We start from the raw sequence: 18,973 nt of genomic DNA, 5'->3' as shown, positions 1-18,973 counted from the left end.
ATTTATCCAATTCCGATGGAATTTGCTTCCATCTCTCTCTCAGGGAGCGCCAGGAACCGGTGTACATACACACCAAGGTTTCTCGGATCCTCGGTGCTTCCCAGGGTCCTGCCGTTATTCCCTTGTCTTGTTTGTCCTGTGCAACGGGCATCACCTCACACTGACCCAGATTGAATTCCATCGTTAATTACCCGGCAGTTTAAGAATGCAGTGGGCCCTATTTTACCATTTTGATTCTAAGTTCTCGGCGGACTTGAAACTGGGAGTGTTCCAGACCCGTTCTCCAGCGCCCCCATACGCACTCTGCCTGAAAAAATATCAGCGATTCCGAATCGTGCTGCACAAGCCTGTGGGCGGGGCTTAACGCGCCCAAAATCCTGCAGCTCCGATCGGAGCCCCCAACTGCGCACGCACGGAAACAAAATGATAGAATGCGGCTCCCCTGCCACATCCCTCCCGGGCCGGATAATGCCTCCCCCTGACCCCCACAGACATTGCCCCACCCCCACAACATTACTGAGCCCCTTACCCCCCCCCCCCCATACACTCGCCATCCAGACCGACCACGGAACCCTCCCCCCCTTCCCCCCCCAACCGATCTCAAGCAGAATGGCAACGGACCCCCCCTTCCCCCTCACTGATCTCAGGCAGAGTGGCAGCGGACACTCGGCACTTACCTCCTCACTAACTGGAGCGCCCGAATCGGGCTTATATGGAGCATGTCTGTTTTGCGCCGATTCTGGATGGGCGAACGCGGTGGTAAAGGGGGAAGTGTCGGGAAGGTTGGGCGTGCAGCCCATTAAGTCCATTTAAATACATGCAAATGCATTTAAATGGCCGTCGTGCTCGTTTCGGGCGCGGTCCCGATCGCAGCCATTTTCCGGGCCTTGGTAAAGTGGGAACCGGCGTGGAGGCGGGCGCAGATCGCGCTACTTGCCTCATGCCCGACTTCACCAAGTTTTCGCACCCCAAAACGGGTGCAACGCGATGGTAAAATCGGGCCCAATATCTCCCAGTTGCTTTCTCCATGGCAAGGCCTTGACGAGAGTCAACTTGCCAACCACTCTTCGTGCAGAGTAAATTGTTGTGTTTGTTTGAAATTCGGCATTCTTGCATTTGTCCTGATGAGTGGAAGATGAAAAACTTCAGCAACACGTCTCTCTTGGGGCAGCGCGGTGGCACAGTGGTTGTTAGCACTGCTGCCTCACAGCGCCAGGGACCCAGGTTCAATTCCAGCCTAGAGTAACTGTCTGTGCAGAGTATGCACATTCTCCCCGTGTCTGCATGGGTTTACTCCGGGTGATCCAGTTTTCTCCCACAGTCCGAAAGATGTGCAGGTTAGGTGGATTGGCCATGCTGAATTGTCCCTTAGTATCCCAAGAGGTGCAGGTTAGGTGGATTAGCCATGGTAAATGTGCAGGGTTACAGGGTTAGGACAGTGGGGGGAAGAGGGTCTGGGTAATACACCCATTCGGAGAGTTGGTGCATACTCGATGGGCTGAATGGCCTCCTTGTACAATGTAGAGATTCTACACACACCAAACAGATATGTATAAAACAAGCAACGCTCCAAATATTTTTGTGCACCTATCACTGTACAACAAAGGAATCACCGGGCCACCCAGTTGGTAAATCATGCCATTATTCTATCAATAAACACTCCAAACTCCTTGATTAGACTCTGGTCTCCAACTCACTCCAGCATAACTGTAATTCTATCTATTAACCACCCAAACCCCTCAGCTAGATCTTAGCCTGTAACCCACTTCCAGCTACCTGTTATTCTATATATAAACCTTTGCAAAGCTCTCAGCTAGATCCTAGCCTGTAACCCACTTCCAGCTACCTGTTATTCTATATATAAACCTTTGCAAACCCCTTAACCAGATCTTAGCCTGTTACCCACTCCCAGGATCTGTTATTCTATATATAAACCTTTGCAAAGCTCTCAGCTAGATCCTAGCCTGTAACCCATTCCCAGGTGCATGTTATTCTATATATAAACCTTTGCAAACCCCTTAACCAGATCTTAGCCTGTTACCCACTCCCAGGTATCTGTTATTCTATATATAAACCTTTGCAAAGCTCTCAGCTAGATCCTAGCCTGTAACCCATTCCCAGGTGCATGTTATTCTATATATAAACCTTTGCAAATCCCTTAACCAGATCTTAGCCTGTTACCCACTCCCAGGTATCTGTTATTCTATATATAAAGCTTTGCAAACCTCTTAACCAGATCTGAGCCTGTTACCCACTGCCAGGTATCTGTTATTCTATATATAAACCTTCGCAAAGCTCTCAGCTAGATCCTAGCCTGTCACCCATTCCTAGGTAGTTGTTATTCTTTCTACAAACTTTTGCAAGCCCCTTAACCAGATCCTAGCCTCTTATCCACTCCCAGTATTCTATGTATAAACCCTTGCAAACCCCTTAACCAGATCCCAGTGTGTAACTCAATCCCAGATACCTGTTATTCTATATATAAATCTTCACAAAGCCCTTAACTAGATCTTAGCCTGTAACTCATTCCCAGGTATCTGTTATTCTTTCTATAAACCCTTGCAAACCCCTTAACTATATCCTAGTCTGTAACTCGCTCAAGGGGATCTGTTATTCCATATATAAACTTTTACAAAGCCCTTAACGAGATCTTAGCCTGTTACCCACTCCCAGGTATCTGTTATTCTGTGCAGAAATTCTTTCTCCCCTGGGTGGTGGGGGGGAGGGTGGGTGCTCAGAGAGTGCGGCAATGAAAGGGGTGGGGTAACTGGGGGCGGGAAACATCAATTAAGCCCATTAAAAAAAAGTACAGTAACTCATTCAACATAACTCACATCAGATACCGACCCTGTTGTAGAGAGCACACAGGTGGAGCGCTGTGTTCCCTGAAGCGTTCAGGCTGTTGATTTCCGCTCCGTAGAATAACAGATGTTCCAGATGTTGTGCGTGACCGTGGTGGCAGGCCTGCGGGAGACGGAGGCGGAGAATGAGTGCGGGATGCAGGGCTGGGGCGGCAACAAGCTGGGTGGGAATGGGAGGGGGGTTACACAGCACAGCATAAGCACTGGGAGCAAAAGGAGGCCATCCGGCCCTTCGAGCTGGCTGCACCAATTCAACCGGATGTTGTTTCCTCTTCTACCCGAGCTCCACCCTCCCGCACTATCCCTTCATTGCACTAGCATCCACCAATCTATCGGCCTCTGTCCTGAACCTACTCAAGGGCTCAGCTTCCACAGACCCTTTGGGGTAGAGAATTCTGAAGATTTGCCACCCTCTGGGTGAAGACATTTCCCTTCATCTCAGTCCAAAATGGCTGACCCAGTATACCCTAAGACTAAGACTCCGGGTTGTGGATTCTCCAGCCTAGGGTGGCATGGGAGGGGGGGGTGGGGGACAGTTTCTTAGCTTCTACCCTGATGAGTGGCATGGTGGCACTGCTGCCTCACAGCCCCAGGGGCCCGTGTTCGATTCTGACCTTGGGTGACTGTCCGTGTGGAGTTTGCACGTTCTACATTGCGTGTGTTTCCTCCGGGTGCTCTGGTTTCCTCCCCCAGTCCAAAGATGTGCGGGTTAGGTGGATTGGCCATGCTAAACTGACCCTTAGTATCCAAAGATGTGTAGGTTAGGTTGATTGGCCATGCTAAATTGTCCCTTAGTGTCCAAAGATGTGCAGGTTAGGTGGATTGGCCATGCTAAATTGCCCCTTAGTGTTTGAAGATATATATGTCAGGGGGATTAGCTTTGCTAAACGTGTGGGATTACAGGATTACGGCGGGGAAGAGGGCCTGGATAAAATACTCTGTCGGGGACTGAATGCAGGCTCGATGGGCCAAATGGCCTCTTCTGCACTGTGGGATTTATTAATTAGATTCAAATTTGAAGCTCTGAGCGTCCGGGTGGGCGTGTAGGGGACAAGCAGTCAATGTTGGCCCAGCCAGCAATGCTCGAACCCCGCGAAAGATTAAATAAAGGATTTGGGAGTGAGTCATTCAGAGTGGGACGGTGGAAGGGGAGGGAGAGGGGCTCGAACCACCTACCTGGTGAATTTCTTGCCAGCCATTCTCATCATTGAAGCCTATCTGAGCCCGGTTGTACAGCAGGAGTTCACAGCAGCTGGCATCTCCTCCCACGATGGCCGTGTGGTACAGAGGCGTCAACGCCCGTCGATCCTTGTAATTCGGGGAGGCTCCTAACTCCAGCAACGTCTGGGGCGGGAAGAGAACAGCAAAGAGGTGACATTCCCAAACCTCGCCGCTCGATCGGGCCCCATCCGTCAGTGAACCCCACCAGCCACCCCGGTCTTCGCAGAACGTGGGACTTAGGAACAGGAGTAGGCCCCCTTGAGCCTGCTCCACCATTCCCTGAGCTCATGGCCAACACCAAGTGCGGCCTCAAGGCCCCTTTCCCTTCTGGGATTCTCCCTCCTCTCATATCCCTTGGGACCATCCACTGGAATAGTCAGTCCCACTCCAGTGTGGCTCCTCCCCGCACCCACGAGGCTGCTGGACACAGATGATCACTCGGGGCGGGATCTTACGTCCCCGCTCATCCCAAAGCCATAACATCTTCGCCCCCTTGCCCGCTCCGATTCCCATGATGGACGGGGCGGTAAGATTCCGGCCCCGATTTCAAAAGTAAACTGGACGGGCTCTGGAGGGGATGGGGGTGAGGGAAGGAGACCAATTGTTGGACAGAGATGGGCCGAATGGCTTCCTTGCAAGCCAAGGGTGACCTGAAACAAGGGCTGAACCTTCCGTGGCGGCCAAGAAGAGTCCTTCATAACTTCCGGCATTTCCTGCAGCCGGCAAAACAGAAATATGGAAAATAAGATCAGGAGGAGGCCATTTGGCCCTTCGAGCCTGCTCTGCTATTCATAATGATTATGGCTGTAATGGAGGAACCACAACAACGCATTTACGCACAGCAAGCTCCCACAAGCACCAATGTGATAATGACTGTACAATCTGTTTCCTTGGTGATATTGAAGGGGGATAGGGAGTACACACCACCCACCCTCCCCCCCCCACCCACACTTCCCCATCCCCCACTTGTTATTCTCCAAAATGGCGGCTGTGGGGTTCGCCTCAGAGGGCAGGCGGGGCCTCAGTTGAATGTCCCACACAAAATTTGAATTTGGTTTGTACCTTTGAGACAAGTACGGCAGCTTTGTACCATGTTGAACCCTATGTGGGTTCCTTGCAATCATTAGGACAAACACAAGAATACCAAATTTCAAAGGGAACAACTTGGGAAAAGGGGTATTGATTGGTTAGGCAAACTGACTCTGATTAGTCAAAGTGTTGCCGTGGAGAATACACCAGGAAAATAGCATCCTCCCGGGCTTTGGTTTAATTGAAGGCGCAAAGCCTGGACACGTCCCTTTTGTCTGCAGAGGACAGCTTCCTTTGTATGAATATATATCACAAGCTTAAGCGATTCTGACCAAAACAGAAAATGCTGGAAAATCTCAGCAGGTCTGGCAGCATCTGTGGGGTGAGAAACAGAGTTAACGGTCAGAATTTTACCGGCACGTCCGCCCAAGGTTCGTATGATCCTGCCCGAGGCCAACGGACAACGCCGTTCTCCGAGCCTCGCCCGCTCCTGGGGTCGGGGCCGGCATGCCGGTAAAATTCAGAGTAAAGGAGAGTGAAAGTGACGGGTTTTATCCCGTTTAAGAGGGGGGTGGAACAAAATTGCAGCTCAGTGATAGGGCGGCACCGAGGTAGCAGCACGGTGGCACAGTGGTTAGCACTGCTGCCTCACAGCGCCAGGGACCCGGGTTCAATTCCCGGCTTGGGTCACTGTCTGTGTGGAGTTTGCACGTTCTCCCCATGTCTGCGTGGGTTTCCTCCGGGTGCTCCGGTTTCCTCCCACAGTCCGAAAGACGAGCTGGTTAGGGTGCATTGGCCGTGCTAAATTCTCTCTCAGTGTACCCGAACAGGGGCCGGAGTGTGGCGACTAGGGGATTTTCACAGTAACTTCATTGTAGTGTTAATGTAAGCCTACTAGTGACGCTAATAAATAAACTTTAGAATAAACTTTTAGGTAGGAGGTCAGAGAGACTTGACAAAGACGTCATGCGCACAGGACAATGGGTGTGTTATAGGGTATAGGGTGTTGGTGAGACCACATAGTTAAAGTTTACTTATTAGTGTCACTAGTAGGCTTACATTAACACTGCAATGAAGTTACTGTGAAAATCCCCTAGTCGCCACACTCCGGCACTTGTTCGGGTACACTGAGGGAGAGTTTAGCACCTCACCAGCAAGGGACAATCTAGCACGGCCAATCCACCTAACCAGCACATCTTTTGGACTGTGGGAGGAAACCAGAGCACCCGGAGGAAACCCACGCAGACACGGGGAGAACGTGCAAACTCCGCACAGACAGTGACCCAAGCTGGGAATCGAACCCGGGTCCCCTGGCGCTACGAGGCAGCAGTGCTAACCCACTGTGCCACCGTGCCGTCCCAGATGAGAGGAGAGAAGGACGAGAGGGGATCTGATCGAGGTATATAAAATACTAACAGGGATGGATAAAGTAAATGTGGACCAAATGTTTTCCCTTGTGAGGGGCAATCTCGAACAAGAGGTCACAGGGTATAGGGTTGAGAGGCGGTAGATTTAAAACTGAGATGAGGAGGAACTACTTCTCGCAGAGGGTGGTGAATTTGTGGAACTCGCTGCCCCATAGCGCGGTGGAGTCTGAATCATTGAATGGTTTCAAGAAGGAAATGGATATTTGTCTGATTTAAAAAAGGGATATGGGGAACAGGTGGGGAGGTGGATTTGAGACCAGAGAGAGATCGGCCATGATCTGATAGAATGGTGGACCAGGTTCGAAGGACTGAATTTACCTTCTTCTGCTCCTAATTCCTATATTAATTGCAGTGTTAAAGACTAAAGCAGGTATTAATAGCAGCGTGATGGTCTGATAGCAGAATGTGTTAATCACAGAGCAAGGGACAATGCTTGCGCTGGGAAAACAAAACTCGAGAACCTGTGGGGGGTTGTGGGGAGGGGGGGGGGCACTGGGACAAAGATTGGGTCAAAAAGGGGGTCAAGATGAGGGAGAGAGAGTCCATGGTGTGAGGTTGTTGCAGTGAGTGATGTATGCATTGTGATTTGGGGATTATTTTGTGGGGACGGGGCGCAGTGCGTTTGAGATTTCCTCTCCCCCCATCTCCATAGTTACCAAGACGCCATTGTAGTTGCGAGTGATTGCAGCTTTATGCAGAGCCGTCATGCCGTCCCGTGCTCGGAAGTCAATATGCGCTCCTCCCAGGCACAACACACGGATCACATCTGTGCAGTTCTCCAGCTGTGCGGACAGCGTCAACGGCACTTCTGTGAGGGGAAATTGGAAAGTTTAATCCGGCCTCCGTCATCGCAATCTTAAAGTTTATTTATTTAATAGCCACAGGTAGGCTGACATTAACGCTACACTGAAGCTACTGCGAAAATCCCCGAGTCGCCACACTACTGTTCGGGGACACTGAGGGGTAATTTAGCGCGGCCAATGCACCTAACCAGCACGTCTTTGGACTGTGGGAGGAAACTGGAGCACCCGGAGGAAACCCACGCAGACACGGGGAGAACGTGCAAACTCCACACAGAGAGTGACCCGAGGTCGGGAATTGAACCCGGGTCCCTGGCGCTGTGAGGCAGCAGTGCTAACCACCGTGCCGCCACACCAGAAAGACAATGTACGATGCTGGATGCCTCCCGCCATCCAAAACGAAGGGTACTAAAGACCAACTCCCTCTCCCCCTGTAGCGACCTCTGACCCTTCCACTTCGTGCCCTCCCCTCCTGCACTGACCTCTGACCCTTCCACCCCCCGACCTCCCCTCCCGCAGCGACCTCGAACCTTCCAGCTCCTGCCCTCCCCTCCCGCAGCGACCTCTAATCCCTCCACCCCCCTCTCGCCCCTCCCACAGCGACCTCGAATCTTCCAGCTCCTGCCCTCTCCTCCCACAGCGACCTCTAACCCTTCCATCTCCCTCCTCCCCTCCCGCAGTGACCTCTGACCCTTCCACCTCCCGCCTTCCTCTAATCCGGTTAGTCTTGCTTTCCCACTCCAGACTGGAGATTATTTTTCTCTCCTGAAGGTGCTTCTGCCACCTCACTCACACCCGGGCACTGTTGAGACAATGGGCGGGATTATCCAGTCCCACTCACCACCGGGATTATCCAGTCCTGCTCGCAACCACGTTTATCCAGTCCCGCGCGCCACCAGGATTATCCGGTCCCGCTTGCCACCAGAATTATCCGGTCCGGCTTGCCACCGGGATTATCCAGTTCCGCATGCCACCAGGATTATCCAGCCCCGCTCGCCACCGGGATTATCCAGTCCCGCTCACCACTGCGATTATCCAGTCACGCTCGCCATTGGGTTTATCCAGTCACGCTCGCCACTGGGATTATCCAGTCACACTCGCCACTGGGATTATCCAGTCACGCTTGCCAATGGGATTATCCAGTCACGCTCGCCAATGGGATTATCCAGTCACGCTCGCCACTGGGATTATCCAGTCCCACTGGTCACCGGGATTATCCAGTCCCACTGGCCACCGGAATTATCCAGGCCCGCTGGCCACCAAGATTATCCAGTCCCGCTCAACACCAGGATTATCCAGTCCCACTGGCCACTGGGATTATCCAGTCCCGCTGGCCACTGGGATTATCCAGTCCCACTGGCCACCAGGATTATCCAGTCCCGCTGGCCACTGGGATTATCCAGTCCCGCTGGCCACCGGGATTATCCAGTCCTGCTGGCCACCGGGATTATCCAGTCCCGCTGGCCACCAGCATAATCCGGTCCCGCTTGCCACTGGGATTATCCAGTCCTGCTGGCCACCGGGATTATCCAGTCCTGCTGGCCACCGAGATTATCCAGTCCCGTTCACCACCGGGATTCCAGTCCCGCTGGCCACCGTGGTGGATTATCCACTCCTGCTCGCCACTGGGATTATCCAGTCCTGCTGGCCACTGGGATTATCCAGTCCTGCCGGAGGTTAACAGGGTTTTGGCTGGGTCACCGAATCTCCCGTGGCGGAACTTGGCGAGGCAGGGCTGGATAATCCCAGCCAACCAGAGGAGAAGACGGAGTGAAACTGGTCAAACTCCCACCAGGATAATTAGCCGGCAGATGACCCCTCAGAGAGGTCAAGGGGGTTGAGCCACTGGGCCAAGATCAAGCATTCCTAAAGTGGCAGAGCTGGTTAATCAACCCAATTGTAGAATCCCGACTGTGACGGAAAGGCATTTGGCCCATCGAGCCTGCATCGACTTTCTGACAGAGTATTTTACCCAGGAACACTGCCCCCCCGCCCTGCCCACACACCCTATCCCTGTAACCCCACACATTTACCATGGTTAACCCACCTAACCTACACATCTTACCCAGGCCCTCTACCCCTGCTTTATCCCCAAGTATTTATCACATTAATCCCCCTGCCCTTCACATCTTTGGACACCAAGGGGCAATTTAACATGGGCTTGCTTGTCCCGAAACCGTTAAATCCCGCCCAAGGTCAACGGACTTTTCCATGGGCCACCCCTCACCCGCTCCGTTTCCCGTGGTGGCCGGGGAGGTAAACTTTCAGCCATAGAGATTTACAGCAGAGAAAGAGGCCCTTTGGCCCATCAGGCCTGCACTGGCCATCCAGCACCTATCTATTCTGATCCCATTTTCCAACACTTGGCCTTGTATGCTATGGCATTTCAAGCATTTTCCAGCACTTTCTCTGTAGCCTTGTATGCTCTGGTGTTTCAAGTGCTCATCTAAATGCTTTTTAAATGTTGTGAGGGTTCCCGCCTCTACTACCCTTTCAGGCAGGGAGTTCCAGACTCCCACCACTCTCTGGGTGAAAAAGCTTTTCCTTAAATCCCCTTAATCTCCTGTCCCTTACCTTAAGTCTATGTCCCTTAGTTTTGTTATATTGTAATACTGGTAGAGTTTCCGGTATCCAGCTCCCCAAAAACCAGTGGTATCTGAAAACTGGACATCCTTTTCCCCATGCTCCTGTGTAACTTGACCCCCAGAGGACTGACAAGGCAAGGGAATACACAATGAACGGTAGGACGCTGGGAAGTACAGAGGACCAGAGGGACCTTGAGGTGCATGTCCAAAGATCCTCAAAGGCCAATCTTTGGGGACAGGTAGATAAGGTGGTTGAGAAGGCATATGGGACACTTGCCTTTATTAGCCGAGGCATAGAACATCAGAGCGGGGGGGTTATGATGGAGCTGTATAAAACATTGGTTAGGCCACAGCGAGAGTACTGTGTGCAGTTCTGGTCACCACACTATAGAATCATAGAATCCCTGCAGTGCAGAAAGAGGCCATTCAGCCCATTGAGTCTTTACCGAGAACAATCCCACCCATACCCTATCCCCAACATATTTACCCTGCTAATCCCCCTGACACTAAGGGGCAATTTAGCATGGCCAATCCACCTAATCTGCACATCTTTGGACACTAAGGGGCAATTTAGCATGGCCAATCCACCTAACCCGCACATCTTTGGACACTAAGGGGCAGTTTAGCATGGCCAATCCACCTAACCTGCACATCTTTGGACACGAAGGGGCAATTTAGCATGGCCAATCCACCTAATCTGCACATCTTTGGACACTAAGGGGCAATTTAGCATGGCCAATCCACCTAACCCGCACATCTTTGGACACTAAGGGACAATTTAGCATGGCCAAGCCACCTAACCTGCACATCTTTGGACACTAAGGGACAATTTAGCATGGTCAATCCACCTAACCTGCACATCTTTGGACACTAAGGGGCAATTTAGCATGGCCAATCCACCTAACCTGCACATCTTTGGACACTAGCGTCAGGGGGATTAGCAGGATAAAGGCGTGGGGTTACGGGAATAGGCCCAGGGTGAGGTTATGGTCGGTACAGACTCAATGGGCCGAATGGCCTCTTTCTATACTGTAGGGATTCTATGATTCTACTGATGACTGTAACACCATTGCTGATTGTCAGAAAAACCCATCTGGTTCAATAATGTCCTTTAGGGAAGGAAATCTGCTATACTTACCTGGTCTGGCCTACATGTGACTCCAGAGGTTGTGGTTGATTCTCAACTGCTCTCGTAACAAGGGCAACTAGGGATGGACGGTAAATGCTGGCCAGCTAGCAACGCCCATGTCCCATGAATGAATAAAAAAAATATAGTGTGGGAAGAGAATTGGAACATATAATCCATAAAGGGTTTCCTCCCACAGTCTGAAGACTCCCCCACAATCCCCTCACCTTCCCTCCTCCACCACCTCCGTCCCCTTCCTGCCCTTTGCATCCCTCCCTCCTCTTCCTCCCTGCCTCCTTCCTCCAGCCTCCTCCCTTCTCCTTCTCTCTGCCCTCCTTCTCTTCCTCCCTCCATCTACCCGCCCCTCCACCGCCGCAAGAATCCTCTTACTGCCGACCTCCCCCTACCCCCTCCCACGACCCAGCCTCCCAGCCCGCCCCCCCACCCACCCCCACTGCCAAAGCCTCGGACCAAAGGTTCCAGAAAATCTGGGAATCTTACCCCCCGTTTCTGCATCGTGATAATTGGGATCCAGCCCTTTATCCAACAGTTTAAGCATCTTTTCAACGGAACCGTGTTGGACATACTCGAAAAACTTCTTCAAGCTGGCCTGTCAGGAAAGAAGAGGAGGTGCTTCAGTCAAACAAACATTCAGCAGTGGGGAAGGGTAGGGGTTTAGAATGTGAACTTTCCCCTCCTGAGCTAACTCCAGTTGGCAGAGGGGAGGAGGTTGGGGGGGTGAGGGGAGGGGTGGGGTGTGGGGGGAGTCTGGGTCAAGAACTGACCACTTACCAATAAGAACTGAATTCAATCAAAACCACAGCCAGAGGTGGTAACTGACTCACCTAATACCACATCAACGCCCCACTCTCTCCCCATCGCCCTGTATCAATCCACAAACTAATCCCACTGCCCCGCTCTCTCCCCATCGCCCTGTATCAATCCCCAAACGAATCCCACTGCCCCGCTCTCCCCCCATAGCCCCGTATCAATCCCCAAACTAATCCCACTGCCCGACACTCTCCCCATAGCCCTGCATCAATCCCCAAACTAATCCCACTGCCCTCTCTCCCCAAAGCCCTGTATCAATCCCCAAACTAATCCCACTGCCCCACTCTCTCCCCATAGCCCTGTATCAATCCACAAACTAATCCCACTGCCCCGCTCTCTCCCCATAGCCCTGTATCAATCCCCAAACTAATCCCACTGCCCCACTCTCTCCCCATAGCCCTGTATCAATCCACAAACTAATCCCACTGCCCCGCTCTCTCCCCATAGCCCTGTATCAATCCCCAAACTAATCCCACTGCCCCACTCTCTCCCCATAGCCCTGTATCAATCCACAAACTAATCCCACTGCCCCGCTCTCTCCCCATAGCCCTGTATCAATCCACAAACTAATCCCACTGCCCTCTCTCCCCAAAGCCCTGTATCAATCCCCAAACTAATCCCACTGCCCGACACTCTCCCCATAGCCCTGCATCAATCCCCAAACTAATCCCACTGCCCCACTCTCTCCCCATAGCCCTGTATCAATCCACAAACTAATCCCACTGCCCCGCTCTCTCCCCATAGCCCTGTATCAATCCCCAAACTAATCCCACTGCCCCACTCTCTCCCCATAGCCCTGTATCAATCCACAAACTAATCCCACTGCCCCGCTCTCTCCCCATAGCCCTGTATCAATCCCCAAACTAATCCCACTGCCCCACTCTCTCCCCATAGCCCTGTATCAATCCACAAACTAATCCCACTACCCCTCTCTCCCTATAGCCCTGTATCAATCCCCAAACTAATCCCACTGCCCCACTCTCTCCCCATAGCTCTGTATCAATTCCCAAACTAATCCCACTACCCCACTCTCTCCTCATAGCCCTGTATCAATTCCCAAACTAATCCCACTGCCCCACTCTCTCCCCATAGCTCTGCTTCAATTCCACACTAATCCCACTGCCCCACTCTCTCCCCATAGCCTTGTATAAATCCCCAAATTAATCTACTACCCCACTCTCTCCCCATAGCCCTGTATCAATCCCCAAACTAATCCCACTGCCCCATTCTCTCCCCATAGCCCTGTATCAATCCCCAAACTAATCCCACTGCCCCACTCTCTCCCCATAGCTCTGTTATATTTGACCCTTCCCAATAATCTGAGGTTGGTCTGATGGACTCTGTCTGGAATTTAAGAGATTGAGAGGCCATGGTAGAGAGAGAGGGAGGGAGAGAAAGAAATGGAAGGAGATCAGTGGAGGATGGGCCTGTACAGCAACCAAATCATGAGCAGAAGTTTAATTTGTTCTCGTGTTCCCAGCAAGTCAGCACTTGAAAGAGAATTATTTAACGGTGCTCGGATCAAGCTGACTATTTTCTGTTGAAAGTAATGTTTTTTTCATGACCTGGGACACACATGATGAGGGAACGAGGGAAGAAAAGAGTTTGACCACTCACTATTTATAGTCCGACATTAAGCAGGCTCTTTTGGAGAAAGTTAGGCGAGGCGGTGGCCTAGTGGCATTATCGCTAGACTATTAATCCAGAAACTCAGCCAATGTTCTGGGGAACCGAGTTCAAATCCCGCAGATGGTGGAATTTGAATTCAATAAAAGAAAAATCTGGAATTAAGAATCTACTGATGACCCATTGTCGGAAAAGCCCGGAAAAGTTCACTAATGTCCCTTTAGGGAAGGAAATCTGCCGTCCTTACCCGGTCTGGCCTACATGTGACTCCAGAGCCACAGCAATGTGGTTGACTCTCAACTGTACTCCGAGGGCAACTAGGGATGGGCAATAAATGCTGGACCAGCCAGCGACGCCCATGTCCCAGGAACGAATAAAAGAAAGGTTTGCAATGTTACTTTGACGAATTCCACCTCACTGAACCTTGGTTCCCGCAAGAATCTTTCTCCTTCTGAAACCCAGTTGTGACGTTTGGCAGATTTGAGCTAAAGTATCACATTCTGGTTCTGGTCGCCGCACTACCAGAAGGACGTGGAGGCGTTAGAGAGAGTGCAGAGAAGGTTTACCAGGATGTTGCCTGGTATGGAGGGTCTTAGCTATGAGGAGAGATTGGGTAAACTGGGGTTGTTCTCCCTGGAAAGACGGAGAATGAGGGGAGATCTAATAGAGGTATACAAGATTATGAAGGGGATAGAGAGGGTGAACGGTGGGAAGCTTTTTCCCAGATCAGAAGTGACGATCACGAGGGGTCACGGGCTCAAGCTGAGAAGGGTGAAGTATAACTCAGACATCAGAGGGACGTTTTTTACACAGAGGGTGGTGGGGGCCTGGAATGCGCTGCCAAGTAGGGTGGTGGAGGCAGACACGCTGACATCGTTTAAGACTTACCTGGATAGTCACATGAGCAGCCTGGGAATGGAGGGATACGAATGATTGGTCGAGTTGGACCAAGGAGCGGCACAGGCTTGGAGGGCCGAAGAGCCTGTTTCCTGTGCTGTACTGTTCTTTGTTCTTTGTTTCTGGGCCTTACACCTCCATCGTGTAGCATGGATCCCCCAGAATCTTACTGGAACAGTAAGGGTTAAAACCCGGAAGAGATCCTACAGGAACTAGGGCTCTGATTTTACCGGCACGCCCGCCCTGAGACTCGCAGGATGGCATTTTCCACTGGACTCTGGCGTGATCTTACAAGCCTCGGGCCGGTGTGCCGGTGGAATTCCAGCCTAGGAGTGGAATTTTCTCATGCCATCTGCCGTGGGAATTGTAGCGGGCGGGACACGGACCGTGCAAAGATCTGTTGACCTCGGGTGAGATTTTCCAGCCATGGGCCGGAAAATCCCGCCCTCGGACTGGCTTCCCTGCGATACACAAGGTTAGGGCACGATTATCTTGGGAGTTTGGAATGGAAAGTGGGAAAGTAAAGATAGACTTGCATTTTCATAGCACCTGGGGTAACCCCCGCCCCCAGATATCTCAAAAGGCTTGCCAGCCAATTAGTCACTGTTGCCAAGGTCGGAGATGCGGAAGCTGTTGAGCGCACAGCAAGATCCCACAAGCAGCGAGGCAATAATGAGCCAATCGTCTATGTTGGGCCTGATGCTTGCGGGATGGTTATTGGCCAGGCCAATTCACTGTTTTCCTTCGAAAGAGAGATTCTGATCAACTGGGTCAGTGGGCTGAGGAACGGCAGATGGAGTTTAGTTCAGATAAATGCGCGGTGATACATTTTGGTAAGCCAAACCAGGGTAGGACTTACACCAGTTAATGCTGGGTCCTAGAACTATGGGGAGGCGATGGCCTAGTAGTTTGATTTGATTTGATTTATTATTGTCACATTACTGTACACTGAAAAGTATTGTTTCTTGTGCGCTATACAGACAAAGCATACTATTCATGGAGAAGGAAAGGAGTGGGTGCAGGATGTAGTGTTACACTCATAGCTAGGGTGTAGAGAAAGATCAACTTAATGCGAGGGAGGTCCATTCAAAAGTCTGACAGCAGCAGGGAAGAAGCTGTTCTTGAGTCGGTTGGTACGTGACCTCAGACTTTTGTATCTTTTTCCTGATGGAAGAAGGTGGAAGAGAGAATGTCCGGGGTGCGTGGGGTCTTGATTATGCTGGCTGCTTTGCCGAGGCAGCGGGAAGTGTAGACAGAGTCAATGGATGGGAGACTGATTTGCGTGATGGATTGGGCTACATTCACGACCTTTTGGAGTTTCTTGCTGTATTACCGCTCGACTTTTAATCCAGAAACTCAGCTAATGTTCCGGGGACCCGGGTTCGAATCCCACCACGGCAGATGGTGGAATTTGAATTCAATTAAAAATATCTGGAATTAAGAATCTACTGATAACCCTTGGTCGATTGTCGGAAAAACCCATCTGGGTTCACTAATGTCCTTTAGGGAAGGAAATCTGCCGTCCTTACCCGGTCTGGCCTACATGTGACTCCAGAGCCACAGCAATGTGGTTGACTCTCAACTACCCTCCAAGGGCAACTAGGGATGGGCAATAAATGCTGGCCCAGCCAGTGACGCCCATGTCGCACGGTTGAATAACACACTGTCCATTGACAGAACAACCAAAGACTCAGCAACTATCTTTCTACATGGTTCCTGGGAGTTAATGTTGCATCCAGTGAATCACCGTGTCCCACTCGCTACAGTGAGTGGGATGGGAACTATTTTTTAAAGTTGATTTATTAGTCACAAGTAGGCTTGCATTAACACTGCAATGAAGTTACTGCGAAAATCCCCTAGTCGCCACACTCCGGCGCCTGTTCGGGTACACTGAGGGAGAATTTAGCATGGCCAATCTACCTACCCAAGATAGGCATCTCGACAATACCCCACTGAGTGATTAACTCTGGAACCGCGCCCCCCACCCCTCGCCCCGGACAATTCCCCACCTTCACAAATCGCAGTACAATTGTGTTAAATGATGCTGACCTTTGTGTGTAGTTTCCCCAGCTGTTTCTCATCCAGGTTTGTCTGTTTGTAAACCCTTGTCTTGTAACGAAACTGTAAAGAGAGGTAAAAAGAGGGTATTAACATCACTGGCTCCTCTGGTTTAGATCTCCCCAGTGTATTCCACACAGTCCATTCCTCAGGTTACACATCCCCAACTCATCCCTCTAACCAGCTGCTGTCAATGTGTACACCCACCATTGACGCTTCTATCAATTGGAGTGGCATAGCGTTACATATTTAAGTGGTTGCATGATTGCTTTGGGTGCCAGTCACATGATGGTGGCGTCATTAGGGTGTTTCACAGGCTCCTGTTTAGTTACATTTTCCATCCTGCACAGGCAGCAGCTCCTGAATAAACCTGTTGTTGTTAGACGGAATCTACGTGGGAAAACCACGGGCAGGATTCTCTGACCTAGTTCGTTCCTGCCGGCTAGAACGGAGAATTTGGCGCTCAGCCAGAACTCATTCCCCGCAGCGGGACCGGAGAATCCCAGCCACGGGCGAGGTCGGAGGTTGCCAGCGTATAACCCCTAACATAGTTAGGATATTATACAGAGGGCGGAACTTTCCCGTCCTGCCTGCTTTGATTCCCGTAGAACCATGCATAGGATCACTGACTTCAGGCGGGATTTTCCAGGTTTGCGGCAACCGCGACTGGAAAATCCCACCCATAGGCTCTGAGATGTCCTCAGTGACTCAGGAATCACTGGGGATTGGGCATAAAGTCATACACTGTACAGTATTTATCCAGGATTCCTGCTGGATAAAACAAACTCACTCAGGGAAATCCCAGCCAAAGTCTTTGGGGGGGAATTTTCCCTTTCCCCATGCAAAGGTCCGTTGACCTCAGGAGGGATTTTCCGGTGTTGGGGGGAGCGCGGCTGGAAAATCCCACCCTTTATCTCTTGATTACCTCTACACGATCACCGGTGCAATATTTATTTTTCCAAGATGGCGCTGGAACGAGGCGACTTCTGGCAAGCTGTGCCCAGCGCACCTTCTAATTCTATCTTTTACTCTCGTTCTATGCTTCTCAAACGTCACTCTGACTCTTTTAAACTCTTTCTCTACACCTTAGCTGTGACTGTAACACTACATTCTGCACTCTCTCCTTTCCTTCTCTATGAACGGTATGCTCTGTCTGTATACGCGCAAGAATCAATACTTTTCACTGTATCCCAATCCATGTGGCAATAATAAATCAAATCAAATCAAATCAAATACATTAAGTTGATCTTTCTCTACACCCGAGCTATGACTGTAACACTACATTCTGCACTCTCTCCTTTGCTTCTCAATGAACAGTATGCTTTGTCTGTACAGCGCGCAAGAAACAATCCTTTTCACTGTATCCCAATATGGTTAGCAGAGCTGCCTCACAGCGCCAGGGGCCTGGGTTCGATTCCCAACTTGGGTCACTGTCTGTGTGGAGTCTGCACGTTCTCCCCGTGTCTGCGTGGGTTTCCTACAGGTGCTCCGGTTTCCTCCCACATCTCAAAGACGTGCGGGTTAGATGGATTGGCCATGCTAAATTGCCCCTTCGTGTCAGGGGGGCTAGCTAGGGTAAATGCACGGGGTTATGGGGATAGGGCCTGGGTCGGTGCAGACTCGATGGGCTGAATGGCCTCCTTCTGCACTGTAGAGATTCTATGATGTGATAATAATGAATCGAATCGAATCAAATCAAAACCAAATATTAGGCTTCAGTTCAACATAGGGATGTAGGCCCTCACGTGAGCCTGACCCAAGTTGCCCTCCCCGACCCGCGTTAGGCCCCGTCGCCCGCTCCCCACCTCCAGGTAAGGCACCCCCTTCTCGAAGGATTGTGGGTATTCCCGTAGCAGCTTCTCCTCGTTCAAGAACTTGGCGTCCCGTCCGTTGGTGGCCGGCTGGAACAGGCCATAGTTCAGCACGTCCTTCAGGCTCTCGTTTAACGTGCACAGCACCTGTTGCTTAGCAACCCAAATCGTGGCATCGGGGTTAAATCGGAGGCATTTCTGTCGGGAGAGGGAGAGAGAGAGAGCGAGAGAGAGAAAGAGAGAAAGGGAAATTTCATCACGAGGTTGACAAAATCACTTCAGGCCGCGGTTCTGAGGGAAACAACATCATTCTTTCAGGGATATTGGACCGTGATATTATGATTATGATTAGAGGGCGGCACGGTGGCACAGTGGTTAGCGCTGCTGCCTCACAGCGCCAGGGACCCGGGTTCGATTCCCGACTTGGGTCACTGTCTGTGCAGAATCTGCACATTCTCCCCGTGTCTGCGTGGGTTTCCTCCGGGTGCTCCGGTTTCCTCCCACACTCCAAAGGTGTGCAGGTTAGGTGAATTGGCTGTGCTAAATTGCCCCTTAGTGTCCAGAAATGTGTGAATTAAGTGGCTTGGCCATGTTAAGTTGCCCCTTAGTGTCCCGGGATGCATAGGTTGGAGGGATTAGCAGGGTGGGGTTACGGGGAAAGATCCTGGGTGGGATTGTTGTCGGTGCAGACTCGATGGGCC

At 51.3% G+C, this 18,973-nt stretch overlaps 1 protein-coding gene across 1 annotated transcript in view; it reads right to left on the bottom strand.

Annotated features, from left to right (window-relative positions):
- LOC144488689 (SH3 and multiple ankyrin repeat domains protein 1-like) overlaps window positions 1-18,470 on the bottom strand; it is a gene marked incomplete at its 5' end in the record, with an annotated part of 41,753 nt that extends 23,283 nt beyond the window's left edge. The window contains 6 exons of the mRNA XM_078206778.1: window positions 2,848-2,964; window positions 4,038-4,205; window positions 7,195-7,346; window positions 11,551-11,659; window positions 16,453-16,524; window positions 18,267-18,470. Coding sequence (XP_078062904.1) covers window positions 2,848-2,964; window positions 4,038-4,205; window positions 7,195-7,346; window positions 11,551-11,659; window positions 16,453-16,524; window positions 18,267-18,470 — 822 coding nt within the window. The remainder of the gene's footprint in view (window positions 1-2,847; window positions 2,965-4,037; window positions 4,206-7,194; window positions 7,347-11,550; window positions 11,660-16,452; window positions 16,525-18,266) is intronic.
- Window positions 18,471-18,973: the final 503 nt, after the last annotated feature.

The sequence above is a fragment of the Mustelus asterias genome, unplaced genomic scaffold (assembly GCF_964213995.1).
Source record: "Mustelus asterias unplaced genomic scaffold, sMusAst1.hap1.1 HAP1_SCAFFOLD_1775, whole genome shotgun sequence".
NCBI classification, from domain to species: domain Eukaryota; kingdom Metazoa; phylum Chordata; class Chondrichthyes; order Carcharhiniformes; family Triakidae; genus Mustelus; species Mustelus asterias.
Note: the sequence above shows the minus strand (reverse complement) of the source record. Positions and strands in the feature narration are given on the sequence as shown.